Here is a 26083-nt window from a genome sequence, read left to right on the forward strand (position 1 = left end):
TATTTTCCTTTTGATAATGCGAATACTATTTATTTATTCTTAATCTACTCATAATAAAAAACAGAAAAAGTAACAAAATCAATTGTTACATACATTATTTATCCTTGCCTGAGGATAGCTACCGTATTAGCCTATCAATGATATGCCATTTGTATTTTTTTGGCCTGACCCAAGTTTCTAACCCTGGACCGGGTCAGCTTTTCCAATCATGTGGTAATGAAACGCGGGTGTCGCTACGGGCAAGTTTTACGTACAGCGAATCCCTCTCGCCGCGCTCCTACGTTGCCGTTGATATCTAAAATCTTGTATTGCGCAGTTTAACGTATGATGTTCCGAAACGTATATAGCACCGTACATCGTCGTCATCAATACTATTCGTCTATATATTAAGTCATCTTCCATCAATCTTTACCAAACAATAGAACAAGCTTTCTCTTTACCCTTCAAGTCTTTACGGACTAAAGTCTTTCTAAAAAAGTTAGTTAGCTCAATAGCACTTTTGACTGGTGGGAGGCTTCGGCCGTGGCTAGTTACCACCCTACCGGCAAAGACGTACCGCCAAGCGATTTAGCGTTCCGGTACGATGCCGTGTAGAAACCGAAAGGGGTGTGGATTTTCATCCTCCTCCTAACAAGTTAGCCCGCTTCCATCTTAGACTGCATCACTTACCATCAGGTGAGATTATAGTCAAGGGCTAACTTGTAAAGAATAAAAAAAATACAACGTTTATGCCACGAGATACGTATCAAATCAACCATTTAGTTGATTGGGCACTTACAAAATGTTTAACTTGGTTCATAGTAATCCTACAACATTTGTGTTTTACTGACTATTACTCCAAAAGGGCAGTTCATACTTTTTTTACTTGGCAGGCTATTTGAAAAGCGAAAAAATGTATAAAAATGATGAATTATCGAACCTCTATAACTTGATTCAGAGCCATCCGATAACTTTTGTGCGATATTAGCTTTTATAGAACTAGTCATTTGAAATGACTAGTTCTAACGATTCATGTAATTTTTCAGTTTCAAAAAAGCCCAAAAATGTATGAAGCGTGAATGATTTCCTTTCTGCTTATATTTTTTTTGTCTGTTACTTAAACAAACAAGCATCATTCAAAACCAAATGACCCCATTTCCATACGGTTCTTGTAGGCAAATGAAGCAAGTTTTAAGCTTTATTTCATTGGTTCATCAAAACTTGGGGTGTTATATCAATTAAAAAACAATTTGTCGTGAATATAACATTTATTATATTACAACTTAGGAACTTAATAAAGTTACTATTACTATAACTAGTTACAAATACTTTTTATTTCATAATACCCTGGCTACTGGCAAAACAATATTTTTCCATTGCAACCCTATTATGCTATTAGAAGAAATTAGTTCCTCCTTTTTACGAAACATGGCGAGATTTTTTTTTGTAAATAATGACCATGTGATCGCCAGATCTTCCTGATTTTTACAAAAGCTGAGAGTTTGTCAGACCATAAATACCATAGATAAGTACGGTAGGCAACTTTGGACCGTGATGTTTTATTTTATTCCTTAAAAGTTAGAATTTGACTACAATCTCACCTGATGGTAAGTGAAGCAATCAAAGATGAAAGCTTCGCTTGCATAGTCCAATATTAATTTAACTCAAAAGAGTGGCACTGGGATAAATAGTACCGGGGTATGTATACAATTGTATTACGTATGGAACAAGAGTCTGCGGGAGCTAGACATGCGCCAGTTTAGGAAGACTGAAAGTTTTTCAGCCTTTGGTCCTGGTAAGTAAGTATGTAGACAATTACGGTGTGTAGACTGTCGTGTATTTGGAAAGTAGCAGGTTTTAAGAGACCGGATCCTCAAATTGTCAAAGTATGGACGTATTTTTTTTAAATTCCATTCCTCCAGTCGCCAGACTCTTAGTTTTGTTGTAACCATCCGTTAGAGGACATAAAGGCATTATAGGATTTTAAACCTAACAGCGGACGGTTGCCACGAAAGTGTCTGTCAGCTTTTATAAACGATGGTCTGACCATAACATGCTATTGGACTATACAGGTTGCTGGGGAGTATTTCCCATAACTTTGAGGTTATATTCTTTACCGAAAATTAATTAAAAATGTTCAAATAACATGTCATAAATACTCTTAAACATGTGTTTTAAATTTAATATTTTCGGAGTAAATAATATTTCTTTTGTAAATAGATATACGCGTCCTTATAAATATGACGTAGCCATATTATAATAAAGGCGTGAGTTACATGTAAAGCCGGAATTATTTGAATTAATTTGTATAAAAACAAAAAGTTTTTATTAGTTAAAAAATATTAGCTATCCAGTTCGGCTCCTCTAAGTGGACTTGTCAACACCTTGAAGTTATGGTAAATACTCCCCAGCACCCTGTATAAAACATTACTTTTTACAATTCATCAGAGATAATGTTAAAACTCTTTGGTATTTCAATATCGTTAGTTTTGATCACGTTTTTGTAATACTTGGCGGAGTCTCTCGCCGTCCGCGTGCGTTTTGGGTCATTGAAATTCACTTCGTACAGTCCGAACTTTGTTCTGAAAATATAAAGTTATTTGTTATAATAAATCAATAAACAATGTGATATATTTACAAGAAATAACGCCGATAACTGAGAGGACCACTCTTGCAACTCGTATGTTGCAATCCGTCAAATGGTTTAGTTTAGACGACCAATGTTGTTATAAAAGGAAATGCCCAATCACGGCCCTGGCCATCTAACTACCCGGCAATTTACTTATATCGAAAAAAAATCTAATTACTTGATAATTCTAATTTAACAATGATTAAAAATTAGGTAATTCTGTAATATACTATGTAGGTACTTTTTAATGAGTACTTTCTGCAATGTAAGCACTATTAGTCAACTCTCATATAACAACACTAATATTATATGACTTCTGATCACGAGGTTCTGGGTTCTAGATAGTATTTGGCCTAGACGTTGTGCTATGTAATACTGAGCCATTCTTCTAAGAAATATAGAAGTAAAACTTCTCAGCCAGCAGTTGGTGGTGTTATATAACGTTGGTCAAGTAAATATTATGGAGTTAAAGTTTGTGGTATTGTAGGGGGTAATCTCTGGATCTACTGAACCGATTTTGAAATTCTTTTACCACTAGAAAGCCACTTTATTTTTCATCTCGCGGGAATGGGAACTACGGCGGGGCGGTAGGCTAGTGTGATACGTACGAGTAACCCTCATTCCATTCGAAGTTGTCTATGAGAGACCACGCCGTGTACCCCGTGATATTGACCTTGTCCTTGTGTATTGCTAGCAGCACCTGAGAAACAGTGAAATTAAATTAAATCAACAACATTACATACTCAAAGGAACAATTATCCGCCCACTTTAATATACTCGTGCCATATTAAAGAGGGCGGATAATTGTGGCTCTGAGTATATTATACCTACAGTGTTACGTCGTTGAGTGATTACGTTGAGAGCCGTAATAGCCCAGTGGACATGACCTCTGCCTCCGATTCCGGAGGGTGTGGGTACGAGTCCGGTCCGTACATTTTATGAAATTAAATATTTCACGTGTCTCAAATGTTGACGGAAAACATCGTGAGGAAACCTGCATACCAGAGAATTTTCTTGATTCTCTAAGTGTGTGAAGTCTGCCAATCCGCATTTGGCAGCGTGGTGGGCTATTGTCCTAACCCCTCTCATTCTGAGAGCAATCTCGAGCTCAGCAGTGAGCCGAATATGGGTTGATAATGATAACGTTGTTGAATGTCTGCGTGATCGAATCAGATCTCGTCACTGACATAGCTCAGCGAATCGCAAAGCTGAACTGGCAATGCGCAAGACACATAGTTCGAAGAGCCGATAGGCATTGGGGTCCCAAGGTGCTGGATTGGCGACCCCGCACCAGAAAATGCAGTGTTGGTCGGCCCCCCACTATTTAGACCGAGGACATCAAGAGGGTTGCAGGGAGCCGCTGGATACTGGCGGCTCGAGACCGTTTTGTTAAGTCCATACAAGAGGCCTATGTCCAGCAGTGGACGTCCATCCGCTGATAATGATGAAGACGATGAAGATACACACACTAGTACTAATAGGTGAAAATTTAATTTATCGCTTTATTTAATTAATTTAATTTATCAAACTTTCGACTCCACGAACCCCACAAACTAATGATTTTTAGATAATTTAATTTAACTGTTGAAGAAAATAAGGTTTTTATTTGAAAAAAAGGTAACACATAAAGTACCAAAACAAATGTCTTGGTAATATTAATGTGATGGGTGTGCTTGTTTCTTGTCGCAAATGGATTCAATGTTAGGAGTAATTTTGGACAATTTTAACCTTAATTCTGACTCGGTATCACTTATCAGGCCACCATTACGTAAATCTTGTCGCGAACCCCCTGCCCTTACCTAACCCCTAGGGGTTCGCGTACCTCACTTTGAGAAACCCTGCTTTAGATAAGCTTTAACCTCAAGGTAACAAGTCACAAAATGAAATTATGCTCGTATTATCTCACCTGCTCTAAATGATCTCTGTAATACTTGATTCTGTCAATGTCGTTTAGTTCAGTGCCTGTAGAAGAGTATCCATTCTCTGTGATCACAATCTCAACGTCCCCATATTGATCCTTTACCCACGACAGCAGTTTACGCATGCCTGGTGGGTACACCTGTAAACAAATAAAAAAAAGTTAAGAATCGGCCTAATCGTTAATGGTAACTAAAATTTTTTTGACTGGGGGAGGCTTCGGCCGTGGCTAGTTACCACCCTACCAACAAAGACGTACCGCCAAGTGATTTAGCGTTCCGGTACGATGCCGTGTAGAAACTGAAAAGGGTGTGGATTTTCACCCTCCTCCACAAGTTAGCTCGCTTCCATCTTAGATTGTATCATCACTTACCACCCTAGGTTAGATTCTATCAGCTCCCTACTGGCAACCATTCGTGGGTATCATACAGTAGATGACATTTCTCAGTTGATTTGATGTTTATTTTAATATGTTTAAAGACCTAATTAGTGAATAGACCTGAGCCAATTTAGGAAATATAAAATCCTACACCCACCCACCCAGGACCACCGTTGAGAACCACAGCAATACCAACTGTGCCAGAGAGTTCGGCAAAAAATGTAATACAAATAGTCAGTCAGTCAGTTTTTGGCCAGGGTCATTGAAATTAGTAGACTCTGCGCCACAAAAGAAGTCCCGCGGCTAAAACCTGAACTAAAATTGACAGTGCCTTACACAAATGACAATAAGACCGCCATTATCAAGTGACAATGCGTCTACGGGACTGTTTCGTGGCGCGGAGTATAGCATGAAATGAAAGAAGAAGCAATAAAATATGACTTACATAAAACCAGAAACTGCTTGACTTCTTCCATGTGGGATCAACTTCCAATATGGCGTTTAATTCTCTAATATTTTTGAAAGGGGAGCGAGCTAACAAATCCTCTTCATCGCCGCGCCTTCGAATTATTCGGGAGGAGTAATAGTTAAAGCCGTAAAAGTCGTATGCTCCTGTTGACAATAATAATAATTATTATGACAATGAATAGAAGCAGGCGTAACGTAAGTTCATTATGAACAGTGTGCTGCATCTAATGGCGTAGTGTGGCTTGTATCAAAATTACTTGTTGGGGGGGCTCATTTAATAAAGAGTAAAGATTTCTCACAAAAGAAACAAAAATGCCCGCTTAAAATAAATATGACAGTGACTTAGCTTATGTGTAGGATGTTTTCAACTTTTGGGTGCATGCTTAAGCAATGAATGAAGTAAGATTGTGGATTACATTTTACAAATTTTTGCTTTTACACGTAAGAGGCCTGTAGGCCTAGGTAGATACAGATATCATTGATAAGGCTGATACGACGATAGTTACGCTTCTGTCTGCAACGCCACATTATTCAGACCAAAAATTTAACGTTCTCTCCAAGGCACGGGGCTGTAACACCACCAACCATTTAACTCTGTGCTGAGAATTACTGAAAATGTCTTATAAGAAGAAAAGTTCTATATTACATAGTTCGAGCCAGGCGTCGAACCCAGGGCCTTGTGATCCGTAATCACAGGATAACCACCTACCTCTTGCTATTTCTTTTTCTTCATCAGTAAACGGCGGCAGTCTAGATCTTGCGAAGCCAGCTTTCTTGCTGTTCTGCTCTATGACTCTCTCTATGCCAGCCGGCCAGCCTCCTTCTTTAGAGTACATGGGGTGAGAATATAGGCCATACTGAAAAAGAATTGAATTATGAATTCTACCCTTTTTTTAAGATGGTGGAACATAGGAGATCTTGGTCAAGAATTTGAAAATGAGCTTTTTTCTCCTACGTCACATCCAAAATTCAGCTTTCTAGGTTCATTTTTATTTCTAATCCGATTTTGCCGACATAATGATTGCAATAGGTTGATGTATAATTATCCAGCATAATTATCATCACGTTTTTCTCCATTGTTTTGGAAAAATGCACGTTTAAAATCAAATTTATTAGCACAACCACTTCGAGTAAGGATGGATAGAAAGCAGCACAGTCGTTTCGCGATCTCAACGAACTTTTTAGAAAAGGCAGGGAGGAAGTCAGCAAAAGTCAATTTATGGAGGGTTTGACCGTTTTAAATCAGGTGATATTAGGCGTAAAGGATACACCAGAAGAAATACTGCCATCGAATCTCAAAATTGCAATAAGATTTAGATAATTTAGATGTCTTGGTGTCAGATATCGTAGCTTCTTAATTCGTAGACTCGACCGTCTACCAAGCAATTGGAAAACAGTAATTGCAGTAGACGATGATTACGCTCCCGAATACCTAATCGCTTAAACATGTTTAATTGTCAAATATTGATATTGATTTTGTTTGTTTCAAGAATGACGGTTAATTACGCTTCAACCATATTACTCAATCCTCAATTAAACTTATTGCATTATGTAACATCCGACCTTAACTCCAAATTAAACAAAAGTAAACTCACGAAAAACTCATGGCCCAACGAAGCTATTTCTTCATCTTCCTTTGTTGCCGGTTTTAGGTAGAAAAGTTGATTGGCAATGCCCACCCGACCTGAGGCAAATGGAAAATGGCATAGAATAAAAGTATTAATAATAACAGACGCCCCACGGTTTCATCCGCGTAGACGGGAGTAAACCATAGCCTATATAAGACAAAAAAGATAATATAAGATTCTGAGGGTGAAAGCCTTTTTCAAATCAGTCCAGTAATTTCTAAACCTATTCAGTTCAAACAGTGAGACAATCAAATCTTGTTTCTTTATAAAAGAAAGTACAGCGTCTGTATCACATGAAAAAGCCGGCAGATATAATCGAGGCGCATCGTACACCATTTGCCATCATTAAATTATTGTTGACGACACTGGTGTTAAAATGACGTCACCTTTCCGGTACATTATCTTGTCATTACGCTGCTGCTCGCCAGTGTGCACCGGCCTTAATAGTCATAGAACAAGGATAAAAATATACGTGTATACGTGTACAAATAGTATGAAATTATTATTATTTCAGGCGTGTAAGTATGTATTTTTGTGATAAGGTAAGCCAATTTAGGTCTACTGCAAGTACATACATAATGTTTCTACATGAATAATATTACATATAGGAATCTACTTGACTTTCCTCTTATTTCATAGTACTAATTTGCAAGCATCATAATTAGTACCTACTTCATTAAATACGAGTAGTATCAATGGGAATTTATGCAAATTATTCTACTAATACTTTTAAAATAGCCATGGTGTTATTGAAATACCTATAACTTTAGCTTCTGTTTATTCAATGTGACATTTTTATAAGTTTTAGAGTGGGCTTTAGGGTTTTTGAGCGACCCTCGGCATCGCCGCAGAGATGTTCCGTATCTCCGAAAGAGCTCCTCTTCTATTACCTAGCATATTTTTAATATTACATACAATAAAAAAGTCAAATAAGCAATTGGCAATAGGAAAATAACGAATGAACGGTGTCTTACCTCCGAATTTGTTCCTGAAGTCTCGATCATAAAGCCTCCAAGCTTTGGAGTGTGCCATGACGACGTTTTTAATGCAGAGATACGTCCCGACGTCTTGGTCCGTAACACCGGCTGAGAAGGCGACCATAGCGTATCCTGTGGTACGTATAATACAATCACAAATCAAATCAAATCATTTATTTGCTAGAATGTGGTACATGTTTTGGTCTTAAAATTATTGAGTTACCTAGACATTCAAATGATTACAGTATGCAAGATTTTTACAATTAAAATATTAATTTCAATAATTTATCCTAATAACATAATTATATTTGATGTGAAAATTTACAATAAAAATTTCAACCTAAATTTGACATATATTTATTACAATTTTTATTATCAATTTTTATTATAATAAACCATAAATAAAATTTTGCTATTTACAGAACAAAACTTTGAAATGATATATGGAAATGAAAAATAAATCGATGATGAAAATGAATAGATTAAATTTCTTATGTCATAATGTCATTATTTCATGAAATTGGTAAATTCATTTATTTTATAAAAAGTCTGTTCGAGCAGCCATTTATTTAATTCTTTCCTAAAAGTTTGGAGAGGCATTGCTTGCAACTTACTGGGTAGCTTATTAAAGGCCGTTACAGCCATATAGTAAGCGTTGTTTTTGAATATAGTTAAGGTACATTTTGGCTGACATATTTTATGAGGGAATCTTTGGTTATTTCCGTCTTTATGTTAAGTTAGTAAATAGGCTGATAGAGCCTGTACTGCTAGGCTATTCTGTAACGATATTTTTGTAACTCGCAAGTGCGAGTTTCGTTATCTTCCACAAGCCAAACCTTGAACAATTAAGAAATCAATCGGCCTAGCCGGGGATCGAACCCCGAACCTCCGTCTTGTCCATCTGTCCGTACGTCCTCCGTCCGTCATCATCGAAGAAATCATGCTGATAAAAAGATTAACGATACCTAGTGTACACATGGAGAAAGGCTCGTTGATAGTGATCCAAGTCTTCACGCGGTCTCCATACAATTTGTACAGAACCCGCGCGTAATCCTCGAACCATTCCACCACCTTGGGGTTGGCCCAGCCACCTGTAACCAAAAAAGTAACAAAAGTCATAAAACACTACAGGACATAGGCCTTTTGGTAAGGACTTCCAAACATCACGATCCTGAGTCACCTGCATCCAGCCAACCCCTGCGACTCGCTTGATGTTTTTTTTTTTTATTCTTTAAACGTTAGCCCTTGACTACAATCTCACCTGATGCTAAGTAATGATGCAGTCTAAGATGGAAGCGGGCTAACTTGTTAGGAGGAGGATAAAAATCCACACCCCTTTCGGTTTCTACACGGCATCGTACTGGAACGCTAAATCGCTTGGCGGTAGAGTGGTAACTAGCCACGGCCGAAGCCTCCCACCAGCCAGACCTGGACAAATTAAGAAAATCTCAATCTGCCCAGCCGGGGATCGAACCCAGGACCTCCGTCTTGTAAATTCACCGCGCATACCATTGCGCCACGGAGGCCGTCAAAATGTAGTCAATCGACAGTGGGGGGTTCACCTGCGATAGTGCGGGAAGGGACCAGCACCTTGGGACGTGGGAAAAGGCGCGAAGTAATTTGAAAGGTAGCGGTGCAGGAAACGAGAGAAGAACATTCGTGAGCAGTCTCGCGAATTCGCGCGCTTTTTCACGCAATGAGGCGAAATTGACCATAGATTTAATAGAGTACAGAGTATAAATTGACGCTTCCGTTCCAATCCGCGATAGTGTCAATTGACCCTAAGCTCAGAATAAATAAAAGAAATGCCGTGATAGCTCAGTGGATATGACCTCTGCACCCAATTCTGGAGGGCATAGGGTCTTCGAATTTTCGAAAACCCTATGCCCTCTTCTTATTCTTCGAAAATAAGTCTTCGAAAATTCGAATCCGGTCCGGGTAATGCATCTTCAACTTTTCATGTATGTGCATTTTAAGAAATTACTATCACGTGTCTCAAATAGTGAAGGATAAACATCGTGAGGAAACCTGCTGAGAATTTTTTAATTATTTACGTGTGTGAAGTCTGCCAATCCGCATTAGACCAGCGTGGTAAACTATTGGCCTAACCCCTCTCATTCTGATAGGAGACTCGTGCTTAGCAGTGAGCCGAATAGGGGTTGATAATTATGAATGACAGAATAAAATAATAATTATTATGTCTGCCGCACTACCCCCGCTGCTGTTAAGTGGTTTTGTTTGTTCAGCCGTTATGACGTCGTCCGTATAACACAACCGTGTTACTCAAATAGGTTTTTCACAATAAAATTAATTATTATTACAAGTAATATGCAATCATTTGTCAGGTGTTCTCAACAATGACAATAAAAATATAGGTAGTGCAAATAAAACATTTCATTGTTTCATGAACAAAAGAGTATTCGTTCAAGAAAACATGAAACCTTACTGTCCATCCATCCATCTGCAGCTTTATTAAGACTAGCAAGAGGTCGTGAACAGTAGCATCTATCACATCACACTAATATTATAAAGGCGAAAGTTTTGTAAGTGTGTAAGTATGTTTGTTCCTCTTTTACGCTGCAGCTACAGAAGCGATTTGGCTGAAATTTGGAATGGAAATAGATTTTACTCTGGATTAACACATAGGCTACATTACATCCCGGAAAATCCATAGTTCCCGCTGGATTTGTGAAAAACTGAATTCCATGCGAACGAAGTCGCGGGCGTCCGTTGTAATGTAGGAACGCGGCGACAGTGCATTAGGCTGCCCAATAGCATTACCCTGCGCGTGCTTCCCTCCCACCAGAAGCGTACTTCATGTACGACCTACTGAAGCAATATACATATAGCATTCGCAGTTTATTTCCGAGAAGTCATAAATATTGCATCCGATTATACCTCATTTTATGAAAAGTTTGTCAGCTCATGTTCCTACCATGCCTAACTATGTGCCTCATATGAAGACTCGTCACTCAACGGACGATGGAACGAGCTAAGCTCGTAGTATCTTCGAGTGATCGAATCAGAAATGAGTAGAACCCGACCGGAATCACCGCAACGACTCGCGAAGCTGTATTGGCAATGAGCGGGCCACGTAGTAAAAGCTGTTTGGTACACAAGGTGCTGGAATGGTGACCCCGCACTAAAAAGTGCAGTCGACCACCCACCAGGTGGAATGACGATATCAAGCGAGTCGCAGGGATTCGCTGATTAGGAATTCAGGAGCGTGATGTTTGGAAGTCCCTACAAAAGGGTTCTTATCTGCAGTGGACGTCCATCGGCTGATATTATGATGATGGATGATGATGATGACTCATACTATAGCCAATTACAGAGTTTAGACCGTGGTGGCTTTGGAATATAGGAAGTTTGTGGGGTCTATAACATGGGCGTAGCGAGGTACGGGCATGGAGGGCAGCTGCCCCCCCCCTCCCCCCTCTCCAGCTGAGCGACCGGTTACTTAAGAAAGAATCGTTTCGGCTAAAACCGGCCGAAACCGAAACTGAGGCTGAAGCTGAAATTCGGTTTGGATTTCGGCCGGGAAAACTATGATTTGGTCGGATCAATTTAGTAATGTGAGATACTCAATTTAAAATATAACTGTCTCCCCCCTGGATGCAATCTTGGCTACGCCCATGGTCCATAACCTAAATCGTCCTATGCATAAAATGTTCTTACTTGCCTAAATAAGGTAGAAGCATAGGTTCACAAACTAGGTATGTCGTCATAAAATGTGGTGTGTTATAATATCCATCTAAATAGGTAAGTATTTGACTATGAAATAAATTAATGTAAGTTTATTTATGGAAGGTGCGTGTGATTATATTATACTAGCGGACGCCCGCGTAAAAATTGATGTAAACTTCTCTACCTCTACCTTACCCTGTTCGTAAACCTACCCAACCCTAACCTACCCTACCCTAACCTTACTCCTAGCCTACCGCTAACGCTAACCCTACCCTCCCCCCACCTTACCCCTACCCTAACCCTACCCTTAGCCTATCCATACCCTATCCTACCCTACCCTTAATCTACCCCTACCCTACCCCTACCTTACTCCTACCCTACCGCTAACCCTAACTCTTCCCTACCCCTACCTTACCCCTACCCTAACCCTACCCTACCCGTACTCTACCCCTACCCTACCTTGCCCTACCTTACCCCTATCCTACTCCTCCCCTACCCTATACGTTCCATATCCTTCCCCTACCTTTACCTTGCCCCTACCCTACACTACCCCTACCTTATCCGTACCCTACCCTACCCTACCCTACACTTTCCCTAAATTACCCCTACCCTACCTCTATCCTACCCCTTCTCTACCCCTATCCTATCCCTACCCTCAGCAAAATTGGTCCAGCCTTTTGTGCGTGGTGCAATAACCAAAAGACTATAATTTCCCAAGCGACTTCTATCCTAATACTATAAAGAGGTAAAGTTTGTGTGGTTGTCGGGGGTAATCTCTGGATCTACTGGACCGATTTGGAAAATTCTTTTACCAATAGAAAGCTACATTATTTGCGAGTGTCATAGGCTATGTTTGGTCCTCATATTCACACGGGAACGGGAACCACGTAATTGAAACCGCGGGGCGTCATATAGCGGCATTTTTGCGACTTTCAGAAATTTTGTATTATCTCCGAAACTATATAACTAATTAACATACTGTAAAGGGCAAATCTTATCTCTATAATATCCTTGTGATTATTAAATAATTTATTTTGATAAGGATTTAAGTTTAGTTGTGTAAATAATGACGTAAACCTTAGTTTAAAATTTAAATAATTTATTAAAGTACTAAAGGTACTATATCTGCTAAAATATAAAAGATAGATATATGGTGTCGCGGACTTTTTTGTAGAACTTTTAAAGGTTCAAAAAGCCTCCATACATTTATTTCAGTTATACGCAATGGTTGAGACAGCGCATGCGAAAAAGTAAGTTTTTCGGTCCGACCTGTAAGAGAAAACCCGCGATAACTCAGTAGTTATATATGATAGAAATATAAAATATAGCCTATAGCACTCCCCGATAACGTAGCATTCTACTGGTGAAAGAATTTTTAAAATCGGACCAGTAGTTCCGAAGATTACCCCATTTCAAAAAATTGTTACAAACTTACAAACTTACAAACTTACAAACTTTACCTCTTTATAATATTAGTATAGACAAACAAAATTTGTATCTTATCGGATACTATATGCCTGTTTGCTTTGCGATTTAAATGGAATATGAGAGTTATTTGTGAGACCATTTTACAATAACACAACCCCTTACATAATACTTTTAGTTTTATTTATACACTTTGATATGGCTGAGTTGGTTGCCATGTTTATAAAGTAACTAAAATAAATATGTAGTCAGTAGCGTGCATAAGGTTGTCGATCAGGGTATACACTAGTAAGAAAAAATAACCAAATGGGAAAATCTTCATTTTATAAGCATTAAGACAACAACTCTTAGGGTATGCAGTACTTTAATGCATGTATGAAGTGCACGCCTCTCTATGCCTACTATAGTTTATAGCTGTTGGGTAAGTCAATTTTCAAGTTTTTAAAAAGGAAATAAATAGTGAATCTAACGAACACACGTGACTTTGCGAATTTTCTATCAGTTTCAACTCTTAAGGGTTGTTTTCAAAATTCTCAATACATTTTATAATATTTATGCGCCAATTTTCTCAAATATAATTTGAAAAATTCAAGATTTTTCTTCATACTTTCAAGAGATTTATATTTTGGAGACAAAAATCTGCTCCAAGGTTCAGTTTATCTATATACTAAAATTCAACAAAACCGGTTATGCGGTTTAGGAAAAACTAGCGGACGCCCGCGACTTCGTCCGCATGGAATCCAGTTTTTCACAAATCCCGCGGAAACCATGGATTTTTCGGGATGAAAAGTAGCCTATGTGTTAATCCAGTAAAATCTATTTCAATTCCAAATTTCAGCCAAATCGCTTCAGTAGCCGCAGCGTAAAAGAGGAACAAACATACTTACACACAAACTTTCGCCTTTATAATATTAGTAGGGTAGGAAGTAAGATAGTATACCAAACAGATAGTCCTATACTTTCGCATGTAATTTATCTTGTTGGGTTGTGAACAAAGTCTAATGCCGACATGCGACGTACATATTTGGTTGTAAATATTTTAAGTGCTTAAGAACAGTATAAACTGTGATAGTTCTTCAAGAGAGATTACATATCTATTATATCATATATTATTATGAATAACATTTATGTTGTATTTTATTTTGTAGCAAACAAGCAAATTCTGCTCTGATAAGATCAAGCCTCTAGCCAAGTGGCAGGCCGATTCTATTTCTACGATCGCTAACGCTTCGAAAGATAGAAAGATGTATGGGGATGACATTTGCTATCGACAGGTCACGTGATCAACATCTGTCTTTCCCATACATCTTTCTAGTTTTTGAAGCGTTAGCGATCGTAGAAAGAGAATCGACGTGCCACTTGGCTAGGGGGGGCAGATCTGTTTGGTATCTAGTAGTAGCTGCGTCGTTTGACTAGTGGTTAGTTTAGAGATGGGAAGTCAGTGATGGTAAGAAATAACAGAAAAAAAATATATCATGCCAAAAGCCAATAACTACTATGGTGAAAGAACTACCGGCTACATGGTGGCCAAAATATATAATAAAATTGAGTGGCTCAAAAAAGAAAGGGAGATCAGTGAAGGAGTCCTCAAGAAGAAATTAAAGAAAGTTTTCCTTGGGGACCCCATCACTGACGGATTTTCTTTATAGAAATTGTTTTGCACCTTTTGTAATTTTTTTTTGTATTTTTTCATTTTATAATATTAAATTCGTAAGTTACCTTAGTTTTAATTATGTTATTAAAATTAGATTTAGCAATTACTTTTAAATAATAACTAGAATAATGAGCGTCAACTCGCCAACAAACTGCCTGTACAGTTTGGCGAGAGTATCGATATGTTAAATAATTGTTATATCTTATCAATAAAATAAATTTAAAAAAAAAAGTACAGCCCCGAAATGTTGCCTGGGAAAGCACGTTAAGCCATCGCTCCTGGAATAATATTATCACCACCAACCATCATCGAAGCAGTGCTTTAAATTTCCTTTATTATTAGACTAGTAAACGCCGCGCGGTTTCACCCGCGTGGTTCCCATTCCCGTAAGAATACGGGTATAAAGTATAGCCTATAGCCTTCCTCGATAAATGGGCTATCTAACACTGAAAGAATTTTTCAAAACGGATCAGTAGTTCCTGAGATTAATTAGCGCGTTCAATCAAACAAACAAACTCTTCAACTTTATAATATTAGTATATGAGACCTAAGCCTGCAGTAAAAAAGAATTGTAGTTACCAAGATTTTGCAGCCGCTGCGGCAAGTCCCAATGGTACATGGTGACCATGGGTTCGATTCCCATCTCCAACAGGCCGTTGATCAAGTTGTCGTAGTACCGGCGGCCATCTTCGTTTATAGCGTCCGGGAACCCAGTTGGCAAGAGTCGAGGCCAGGATATAGAAAATCTGTAATTGGTGAATGTTGTTAAAGCTACCTTTTACTACCCCAAGCTCATAAATCCGTAGCGATTCCATAATGTTTCAACATTTTGCACCCTGAGGGTTATCGCAGAATTGTTTCGTATAGCGATATTGAACGTCATCGCCAATTTCATTCGCCCCAGACGCGGCGCTAATGTATTAATGGCGCTCATTATCTTTTGGTAATGGCGGTATATTGTCATTTGAAAAAGGCGCTGTCAATTTTAAGTTCAAGTTTTAGCCGCGGGACTTCTTTCATGAAAAGTACTCCTCTACTTACTGAGGTAATATTACTAACGCCCTAAAACAAGATGGACAGATATCATGATGGTTTTGTAAAAGGTTGTGGTAAGCCCCTGGCTAGGAAGTAGTGGGCTATATCTCAAAAGTGCGGAATTTTTCGCAAAAAAATTCCTTGAAATAAGTAATAAGAAATTTTACACTATTAAAAATAATAAATTTTGATACTACATGAGAGGTACAGGTCAGGTTTTCAGCTTTTCTTATATTGTTCATAATTTTCCTTCAACTACCCACGAAGTAGACCATCTTGCAAACCATTAGGTTCGTAGCATTGTACAAAATTTTGGGTATTCTAAAAAATATACCTATCGATGGCTCCGCTTTTGTCATCATCATCTGCTTACTACGGAACAAAACTCATGTCTCAGAATACGAATAGTTCCAATGGAGTATTGAGGGAGGCGCAATAGGGATGATGACAGTTTTTTAAATTGTATATAAATTAAGAGTACGCTAATAGTAAAGCAATTTTGTAAAAGTAACAGGGTATCTGCGATCATTACTTTCGGAGCTACAGGGATTTAAAGGGTCAGATTTGCGACGCTGCCGCGGATCCCTGAAAAACGCTCCATACAAAATGGTACGAATTAATGACGTCGTAGGCAATTAATGATCGTTAGATTTGTATGGGCGTTTAAACAAAATTACTAATATCTTTGTTATTTGTGCGTTTAAGCTTATAGTTCACGTATTAAAAAATGTCACATTTAATGTAAGGAAGCTAAAACTGTATGAATTTTCATCTAATTACGATAAAATATTTTTAATAGATTTTGAAATTTTATAATCTCATTTATTTTGCGAATATCGGGACAATCTTTGCTTTTTATGTATAAATTAGTTAACATTGACCTTATTTACCCGAATGTATCATAAAAATCAATATATTCAAACCTAGTCATCATCCCCATTGGCTAGGTCGCATAATCACTTAAAAGTGATGTTACAATTCAATGAACATTCGAAAATATGAAACACCCTATTTTAGTTGGTAAGAGTTTGATTTAACCCCTTTAGATGACAATCTTTAACGATTGTATAAAACTACTTGGCCCATTTTACAGTTGATCAAGTTAATTTTCCGTAAGTAGCTTCATCTTGATGAGAACATCTTTAATATTTACGAAAATTCTTGATTCTGATAGCTGTTTTGGTTTTTGGTGTACAACTTTTGGTAAACTAACCTCCTCCTAACTTGTATCAATAACTAGGTTATTAAAAGTAGTTACTAACTAGCTTTTTTTACTGTTGCTTAATTAATAGTTATACAACTTAACAACCACGATGTCCCACAAATTGTGTGGTACATTGCGACGCTCAGAAATTTTTATATAGATAGATAGAAGAAGCTATCAGAATCAAGAATTTTCTTAAATATAAAAGTTCAGGGTCTTATCAAGATGAAGCTACTTACAGAAAATTAACTTGATAGTAATCAATTGTAAAAATGCTCCACGGATCCTGGATCAATGTCTTAACAATGTAAAGGTTTACCTATAAAAATCCAGTCCCAAATCAGAAGCAATTTTTATATCTTCCTTCCATTGGTTGTAGGAGTCGCAGGCGATGTCGCCGCTGCTCTGGTCAATGATGTGGTGAGGTCGGGTGTGGGTTATTGTGTCCCAGGTACTCGGCGACTTGCCTGGGTTAAACAAAATCAAAACTTAAAAATACACTGATTGATTGCAATCTAAGTACCAAAGATAAAAACCTTTACAGTATGTTTCACTTCGAAACCGGAGAATGTTTTGGATTTTTTGATGTCGAAGTGTTCTCCGACATAAACTAATTGAATATTTCACTAATTTTATAATTGAAATTGCAAACAAGTCAACTAATATGTACGGGACAAACTTCCATTAATTATAATGCCCGATTCAACCTAAATAGGTACTAGCAGACCTATTTAGGTTGAATAATTTCACTCGCGAAGAATCGTACTCGTAAGAATACGGAGATAAAATATAACTTACTAGCTGACGCAGCGCGGTTTCACCCGCGTGGTTCTCGTTCCCCTGGGAATACGGGGATAATATATAGCCTATAGCCTTCCTCGTTAAATGGGCTATCTAACACTAAAAGCATTTTTCAAATCGGACCAGTAGTTCCTGAGATTAGCGCGTTTAATCAAACAAACTACTAATAATGTAGCTGTCCATTGGTGAAAGAATTTTTAAAATCAGTCCTGTAATTTTGGCCTGTTCGCTACAAACAAACAACCAAAAATAGCCCTAAACAGAAAAATACGCATGAATTTCGTACCTTCCGCAGGTGAATTTGAACAAATTTCATCTTCACCGTTGCTCTATTATATCATCTTTATTTGCAAAAATATTAATTTGGTTTACCATAACAACTGAAAAAAAATTGTAGTATTGTAGAATTGATAGTCACCAAAGCTAAAAAAGTTACGCAACTATAATTGTCGTGGGTCCCACGGACCTACACAAACACCAACCCATGTAGTAGAGAGCGAAGCATGTCCGTTCTTTCAACATGCTTTGACGTATTTTCGGAAGGTACCTAGGACCGGGAGACGCTGTGTTTTTACACGCGTTCATAAATTCAACATGGGTCCAGGGGACCCATGACTGTAGTTAAGGGTTAATTTTGATCTAAATACATTTTGAATATGTTGTCTTACCACTGGCATTCCATGCTCCCTCGATTTGATAAGCAGAAGTAGCGGCTCCGAACTTGAACCCTGGCGGAAACTTCAGCTCGCTCGCACACCAAGCTCCCTCGGCAAGAAGCCTGGGAACCAAAAGCGTTTATTACCAACTTTTATGTATAACCTAACCGTAATCACTACACTACATAATAATATCCTATTAAAACAAATGTGAAAATGGGAGCCAAATTCAACACAATTGTGTGTCGGTATCGATTATGCTAACAAAAGAAATGATATCTAAGTGGGGGCCAAATTCTATAGGTTATAGAACTTAGAATACATTAAAGCTCAAGATTTGACTTAGCAAATTTTTGCATAAAAGTATTATATATGATATAAATTATTATTAATAATTTATAATTTATATTGTTTTATTATCAACTAGCGGACGCCCGCGACTTCGTCCGCGTGAAACCCTACTTTTACCCCTACCCTACCTCTAACCTACCCCTACTCTACTTCTACACTACCCCAACCTTACCCCTACTCTACCCCTACCGTACCCCTACCCTACCCCTACCCTATCCCTACCGTAGGGTACCCTATCCTATGCTTACCCTACCACAACCCTACCCTAACCCTACCTTATCCTTACTCTACCCCTACCCTACCACGCGACGACGACGGAAGCTTAAAAAATTGAGTAACTTTTCCCGTTTTCCCAACATTTCCCTTCACTGCTCTGCTCCTACTGATTGTAGTGTGATGAAAAGTATACTGCAACCTGCCCAGGAGTGTGCAAAACATTTTTACCAAGTTTCGTTAAAATCCGTCGAGTAGTTTTTGTTTCAATAACGAACATACCACGCGGCGAAAGCTTAAAAAATTAAGTAACATATTCCGTTTTCCCAATCCCAACATTTCCCTTCACTGCTCTGCTCGTATTCGTTATGAATACGAGCAGATTATTAATTGTAGCGTTATGAAAATATACTATAACCTGTCCAGGAGTATGAAGAATAATTGTACCAAGTTTCTTTAAAATCCGTCGAGTAGTTTTTGTTTCTATAAAGAACATGCAGACAGACAGACAGACAGACAAAAAACATCGACCACTAATCACCCCCTGATAGTTATTTTGGAAATAAATTTCATTTACAGAATTGACCTCTCTACAGATTTATTATAAGTATTGATAATTTATGTCCTTTTCTAATTATTTTTTGTTAAAATGCACGTAGGTACTGTGAACATATATTTGGGAATGCATTTGTTGTATCTGAACCCTTTTTTAACATCCGTTAAAACCTCTCGTGCAAATGACTGTTAGTTACACTATTTTATAACGTGGGCTTAACATATAAATAATAATCATAGAAAAAAATGATATTCTGTGCCTTTATTGATGATGATATAATTTAATATAACTAGGCACCTATTTCCGTATTTACTAGCTTTTTTGTTTACAAATTGTGGATTATCAATGATAAATTGGAAGTGCTTATCTGTAATTGTTATATCCATACGATGCACGTAGAAATCGTAATAAATAAAGATCTTAAATAAAATATTATTATAAAAACAAAAAACCCGACTGCTTATGCATAATGAACGGAAAAGAGAAAAACAAGTATCATAATATCTACATAGAGTTCTCCTGGCCAGCCCAGCAATGATTAGAGATTATTAGATTTTGATGTTTTTCGGCTCAAAAAGAGCCAGCAAAACAAATTTAGCCAGCAAAAAAGTGTTTTTTTTTTTTATATTGTCTTTGAGATTTCTTAAAATCAATCCGAATCGGTTCATCAATTCTATAGGAAATCCTAGGAAAGACCTAATTTGGAAAAAAAGCTTTTTTGAACTTTTCTTTTGATATCTCTGAATATTTATTTAGCAGTTCACTGACTTGCTGAATAAATATCTGTTTTCTCAGACAATACCTGTCATCTTAGTTATGTAACCAAAGTTATCTAAGTAGGTTGGTAGGTAACTACATTGTGCTATCGTGTTGCAGGGAGCATTTATAAATAGCAAGTCCTTCAAGTTATATATAACAGAGTATCATATAAAAACCGGCCCTTTGCCCTTAAGCTACATATTATTCTTCTTATTGTAATTCTTTAATCTAAAAGTACGCGATCCGGCAAAAAGGAATGTATACCCTCACCTGTTATTTATTTGTGTATGCATTAATTACGTAGATATGCAGGATGTCCCGTAATTAATGGATAAAACGCAAATGACACCATCTAATTAACTAAAAATAATTTGAATAGTTTTCCAAAAAATCCTAGGGTGACCAAGTAATGACTTTTTTTTCGAATTTTTAAATTTTTTCTATCTTAACTCAGTTTTTTCAATGCTCTCTGCAGATTTATTATAAGTAGGTATAGAATCAGATATAGGTACTCAGATACCCTGTTACTTCTAAAAAAATCCTTTACTATTACATACTTTCAATTTACTTATATATCTACAATACAATTTAAAAATGTGTTATCATGCCTAGATTTTAACCTAGGTAGGCATATATGTACATAATATCTAATAAATAAACTGAAATAGAGAATTTAATTATGTATTAATTAAGTAAATGTTTAAAGTTCAAGATTATGTAAATACCTAACAATAAAGCGACGATGTAAGTGCCTATCTAGTCATTATGTAAGTTTTAAACTTAAACGAGTAGGTAATGAAGGTTAACTTAAATGACGACCTGTGGGTTCGTATAACTTGACCTTATAATAGGACTAGCGAACCCCCGTGACTTTTTCCGCCCTTAGACCTCTTTAATCCGGCCCTATCACAATATCCGTTTTTAGTGGATACCTTCTAATTATAAACTATCTCTCTGTTAAATTTTAGCTATACATCAAGCGGTTTTCGAGATTTCGTGACCCTTTGCATTTATATATTAAGTACTAATTATCAACTCATATTCGGCTCACTGCTGAGCTCGAGTCTCCTTTCAGAATGAAACGGGTTAGGCCTTAGTCCATCACGGTGGTCGCTTTTCCTTCACCGCTTGAGACACGTGATATTTAATTTCTTAAAATGCACACAATTGAAAAGTTGGAGATGTATGCTCCAGACCGGATTTGAACTCACACCCTCCGGAATCGGAAGCAGATGTCATATCCACTGGGCTATCACGGCTCTAGGAACCTAAAAACCTTACTATACGTTTTGAAATTGCGTGTGCAAACATTGACATGATTTTATTATTTTATTAAAATTATTATTGTTATAAGTAACAATAGCATTTTATCATAATTATCATTATTTTATTACAATACTAGCGGACGCCCGCGACATCGTCCGCGTACCCTAACCCTGCCCTACCAGTATACTACCCCTACCCTACCTTTCTCCTATTCCACCCCTACCCTAAGTATCCTATGTCCGTTTCCTGGTTCTAACCTCACCACCAATTTTCAGTCAAATCGGTCTAGCCGTACTTGAATTATAAATATAAATAGTGTAGGCAACAAGACTTTCTTATATATATGTATAACTAGCAGACGCCCGTGACTTTTTCCGCGTGAACCCTACTTCTACCCTACTCGTACCCTATCCTACATATACCCTACTCTGCCCTAGTCCTACCCTAACCCTACCGTACCCTACCTTTCCCCTATCCTAACCCTACTATACCATAACACTACCCTACCTTACTCCTACCCTATCCCTCCTCTACCCTTACCCTACCCCTACACTAGCCCTACCACCTAAGTATCCTATGTCCGTCTCCTGGTTCTAAACTACGTCACTGCAAATGCTCAGCAAAATCGGTCCAGCCGTTCTTGAGTTATAAAATAGTATAACTAACTCGAATTTCTTTTAGTTATAATATAGAAGATTAACGAACACCTGAAACTTCGTCCGCGCGACATTCAATTTTTCACAAATCCCGCGGGAACCATTCTTCTAGCATTAAAAGTAGCCATATGTTGCTCAATAACTTCCTCTATCTTCCAATGATAAGTCCACTTAAAATGGGTTCCGTTGCAAAGATTAGTCCGGACGTACAGGCAGCCAGAAATTTAAAAAGAAGTACTTGTTTAAATATTTTTAAACAATTGATATAGCACAATTATTTTGAAAACATAGACCTATAACTTTTCTTGATGAGTACTGTTTACTAACAAAGAAATTAAAAATGAAGGTAGAAAACGCATTTCATTTCATAACTTATTTATTTTTAATTATGTATGATTTATTTATAAAATGTTATATAAAATATATTCACCAAATCTAATTGTTCTAAGCTTATTAATCTTTATTTTCATTTATTTAAGAACAAGTAAATTACAATTATTATTAGGTGTGGAATGACTAGTGATTTATACCCTAATTTTTAATTTGTTTGTTAGTAAACAGTACTCAACTAGAAAGGCTGTGGTATAGACACTTCAATTTATAGTAGGTATTTAATGATTGTACTTCGTTTATTTACCTACTTAGATTTACTAATCAGTTTTAAATATTATTCATTTTACAACGTAATCCATTAAAAAACTTATTAAGTATTAATGATCGTGGTAGTATGTAAATAATAGTAAAAAAAGTATAAATACTTATATGAAATTTATTTACTTATTTTTAATCTTATATAATGCTTATAAAATGCATATTAATTTTATGTAAATCACTATTTAAAAATTCATTATTTTTATTATTATTATTCTTGAACACTTATTTTTTGTATAAAAAGTTATTTTATAATATAAACAATATTTACCACACTGCGAACAGTCTCCACGGTGACATGTTGAATGTGTATGTATTGTATTCAATTCAGCCGGTTGTACTGAGGAAACTATTTGTCATCTTGTTTTATACTCCTACGTATAAGGCTATGTTCACAACGCTGGAATTTGCCGTGCGTTTTATACTATACTAGCTGACGCCGCGCTGTTTCACCCGCGTGGTTCCCGTTCCCGTTGGAACATGGGGATAATGTATAGCCTTTAGCCTTCCTCGATAAATGGGCTATCTAACAGTAAAATATTTTTTCAAATCGGACCAGTAGTTGCTGAGATTAGCGCGTTTAATCAATCAAACAAACAAACTCTTCAGCTTTATAATATTAGTATAGATATGTATTATCACTACATACTAAGTCGCTTTCTCTCTGTCTCTATGACCCTATGCTATGCTTAAATCTTTGAAACTACGCAACGGATTTTGATGCGGTTTTTTTTAATAGATAGAGTGATTGAAGAGAAAGGTTTATAAGTATAACTATCGACCCGCCCCAGCTTCGCACGGGTACAACTCTGATGCTAAATACACTACAGAAAAACTGTGAACGTTGTTAAAAACATAGCGACCCGCTCCGGCTTCGCACGGGTATCACATCACACTAATATTTTAAAGGCAAAAGTTTGTGTAAGTGTGTGTGTATGTTTGTCGCTCCTTTACGCTGCGGCTACTGAAGCTATTTTGCTGAAATTTTAAATGGGAATAGATTTCACCCAAGAATAACATATAGGCTACTTGTCAGCCCGGAAAATCCATGGTTCCCGTGGGATTTGTGAAAAAAGTGAATTCCATGCGGACGAAATCTCAGGTTTCCGCTAGTTATATATGATGAATATATTAAGGTTGTAAAGAAAGTTCGCAGAGATTTTATATTTTCTTGTATTTCACAATAATTTGTTATCTATTACTAAGTAGTAGCAAATTGTATAGGTCCATTCATTCTATAGAAGTTGTAAAGCTGTACAAAACTGTGTTATTTGTTTTTTGGACAACTTAATTTTTCATTACTTTTCTGGCTCCAAAATTAAGTAGATAGGAGGCAAAAATCAGCATTTTCGACAACTGCTTTTTTTCGCTTTTCATTAACGTTTAAAAGCTGCCGAAGCCGCTCACGACATATTCATCGTGTATGGAGATGGTCTTAGGCTTGTCTAGTGCAGAAAAATGCTTTGCAAAGTTCAAAAATGACGACTTTCGCAATTCGACGAGAATCGACTCGAAGCATTTTTGAAGGAAGGTGGTCGCCAAAACCCCGTCAATAATGAAGAAGATATTAGAGATATAAGATTTGCCTTTTACAGTACGTTAATTAGTCATAAAGTTTCGTACTGGCGATAGTTTCAAAAACAGAATAAAAGTACATATACTAGTACTCTCATAGGTTTTCATTAAGGTCATCATTGACAACCCGTGTTCGGCTCACAGTGAACATGAGTCTTCTTTTAGAATCAGAGAGGCTAATAGTTTACCACGCTGGCCCAATGTGGATTGGCAGACTTCACACCTAGAGAATGAGAAAATTCTCAGGTATGCAGGTTTCCTCATGATGTTTTTCCTTCGCCGTTTGAGACGCGTGATATTGAATTCCTTAAAATGCACAGAACTGAAAAGTTAGATGTGCATGCCCCGAACCGGATTCGAACCAACGCCCTCCGAAGGTACAGGTCATATCCAGTATCACATAGGTAGAATAAGGTATTCAGTAAAAAAATGTACAATTGGCTATTGTCCAGATACCAAAATGTAATCTGTGAGCCATCTTCTTAACAATAAAGGTACAGCGTCTCGTATGCCGACAGCTCAGGCGATCTATTCACTAATTTAGTCTTTATAACAACCTATTTAAAAACATAAAATAAACTGTGAAATGCCAATTACCTATTGCACGATATCCACGAAGGGTTGTCAGTAAGCACCGGATACATTTGTTACATGGAATCTCAATTTCGATGTCAACTAACATATGTCAAAGTTACTGAATTAGCTGCTTTATTAAAATTTATTATTAAGATTGTGCAATATGTAATTTGGTGGTTACAAATGGTTCTGGATCTCAGATTCTGGAAAAGTTAGGAGCCTGATATGTATTTGGGTAAATGATATTTCAAAGTGTTAGCTTCGTTATGACTATACAAAATACACAATTTGTAAAACTTTTCTCGGTAGTTTATTTTTTTGAAAAATACGTTTTGCTTTCAATCTCAGGAAAAGCAAACTTATTTTTTTAAATTTTTGTTTTGTATAGAAAATTAGGTATATATCTTGAACATGGCAATTTTGTTTTTCGTTACGTTGTTTAATTTACTTGCAATTAGGTAAAAATGGTTTAGGTGCTCACGTCATAAAATTTGCGTCGCGCGTCAATCGCTCCGTGCTTTTCACTCACGTGAAAGTCATAATTCGGCGTCTCGTTTGCGCTTCGAATTTTATCCATATCGTACCGACGCGCTGCGCGTTACATTGATCATCACTTATGAGTCGATTATCTTTGTTTTTTAGTTTTTCTATGGTCGATTTAGCAACGGCAATATTTAATTAAACAAAACTTTTACGTAAAAATTCGCGCTAAAAATTACGACAGTGTGTACAGACTTTAGATAGGGTGGCGTATATCAGCTAATATGTAATAAACATTGTAATCATACAACTTTTTGTGAGGGCTTCTTATCTCTTACTACAGGAACATATTATATCTACGAAATTACTCACTTTACAGTTGTCAAAAGAAATGGTTTAGTCAGAGTCAGAATTATTGTTTTCATTTCATGATATGAATGCTACCTAGACATTTTTTTTCGAAGTGTGTTCAGGTATCATTATTTTAACTAGCGGACGCCCGCGACTCCGTCCTCGTAGAATTCAGTTTTCACAAATCCCGCGGGAACCATGGATTTTCCG

At 37.1% G+C, this 26083-nt stretch overlaps 1 protein-coding gene across 1 annotated transcript; it reads right to left on the bottom strand.

The window, feature by feature from the left end:
• Positions 1–1228: 1228 nt before the first annotated feature.
• LOC112044678 (myrosinase 1) lies at positions 1229–23246 on the bottom strand. Its single transcript, XM_052889547.1, has 12 exons — positions 23163–23246; positions 18452–18561; positions 17302–17449; positions 15323–15489; positions 8943–9068; positions 7975–8109; positions 6968–7056; positions 6082–6229; positions 5350–5516; positions 4515–4667; positions 3217–3308; positions 1229–2561 (listed from the first exon to the last, which is right to left on the bottom strand). The coding sequence occupies exons 1-12, from the start codon at positions 23189–23191 to the stop codon at positions 2414–2416; spliced, it is 1512 nt and encodes a 503-aa protein (XP_052745507.1). The 5' UTR covers positions 23192–23246; the 3' UTR covers positions 1229–2413.
• Between the last annotated feature and the right edge of the window lie 2837 nt (positions 23247–26083).

The sequence above is a fragment of the Bicyclus anynana genome, chromosome 2 (assembly GCF_947172395.1).
Source record: "Bicyclus anynana chromosome 2, ilBicAnyn1.1, whole genome shotgun sequence".
NCBI classification, from domain to species: Eukaryota; Metazoa; Arthropoda; class Insecta; order Lepidoptera; family Nymphalidae; genus Bicyclus; species Bicyclus anynana.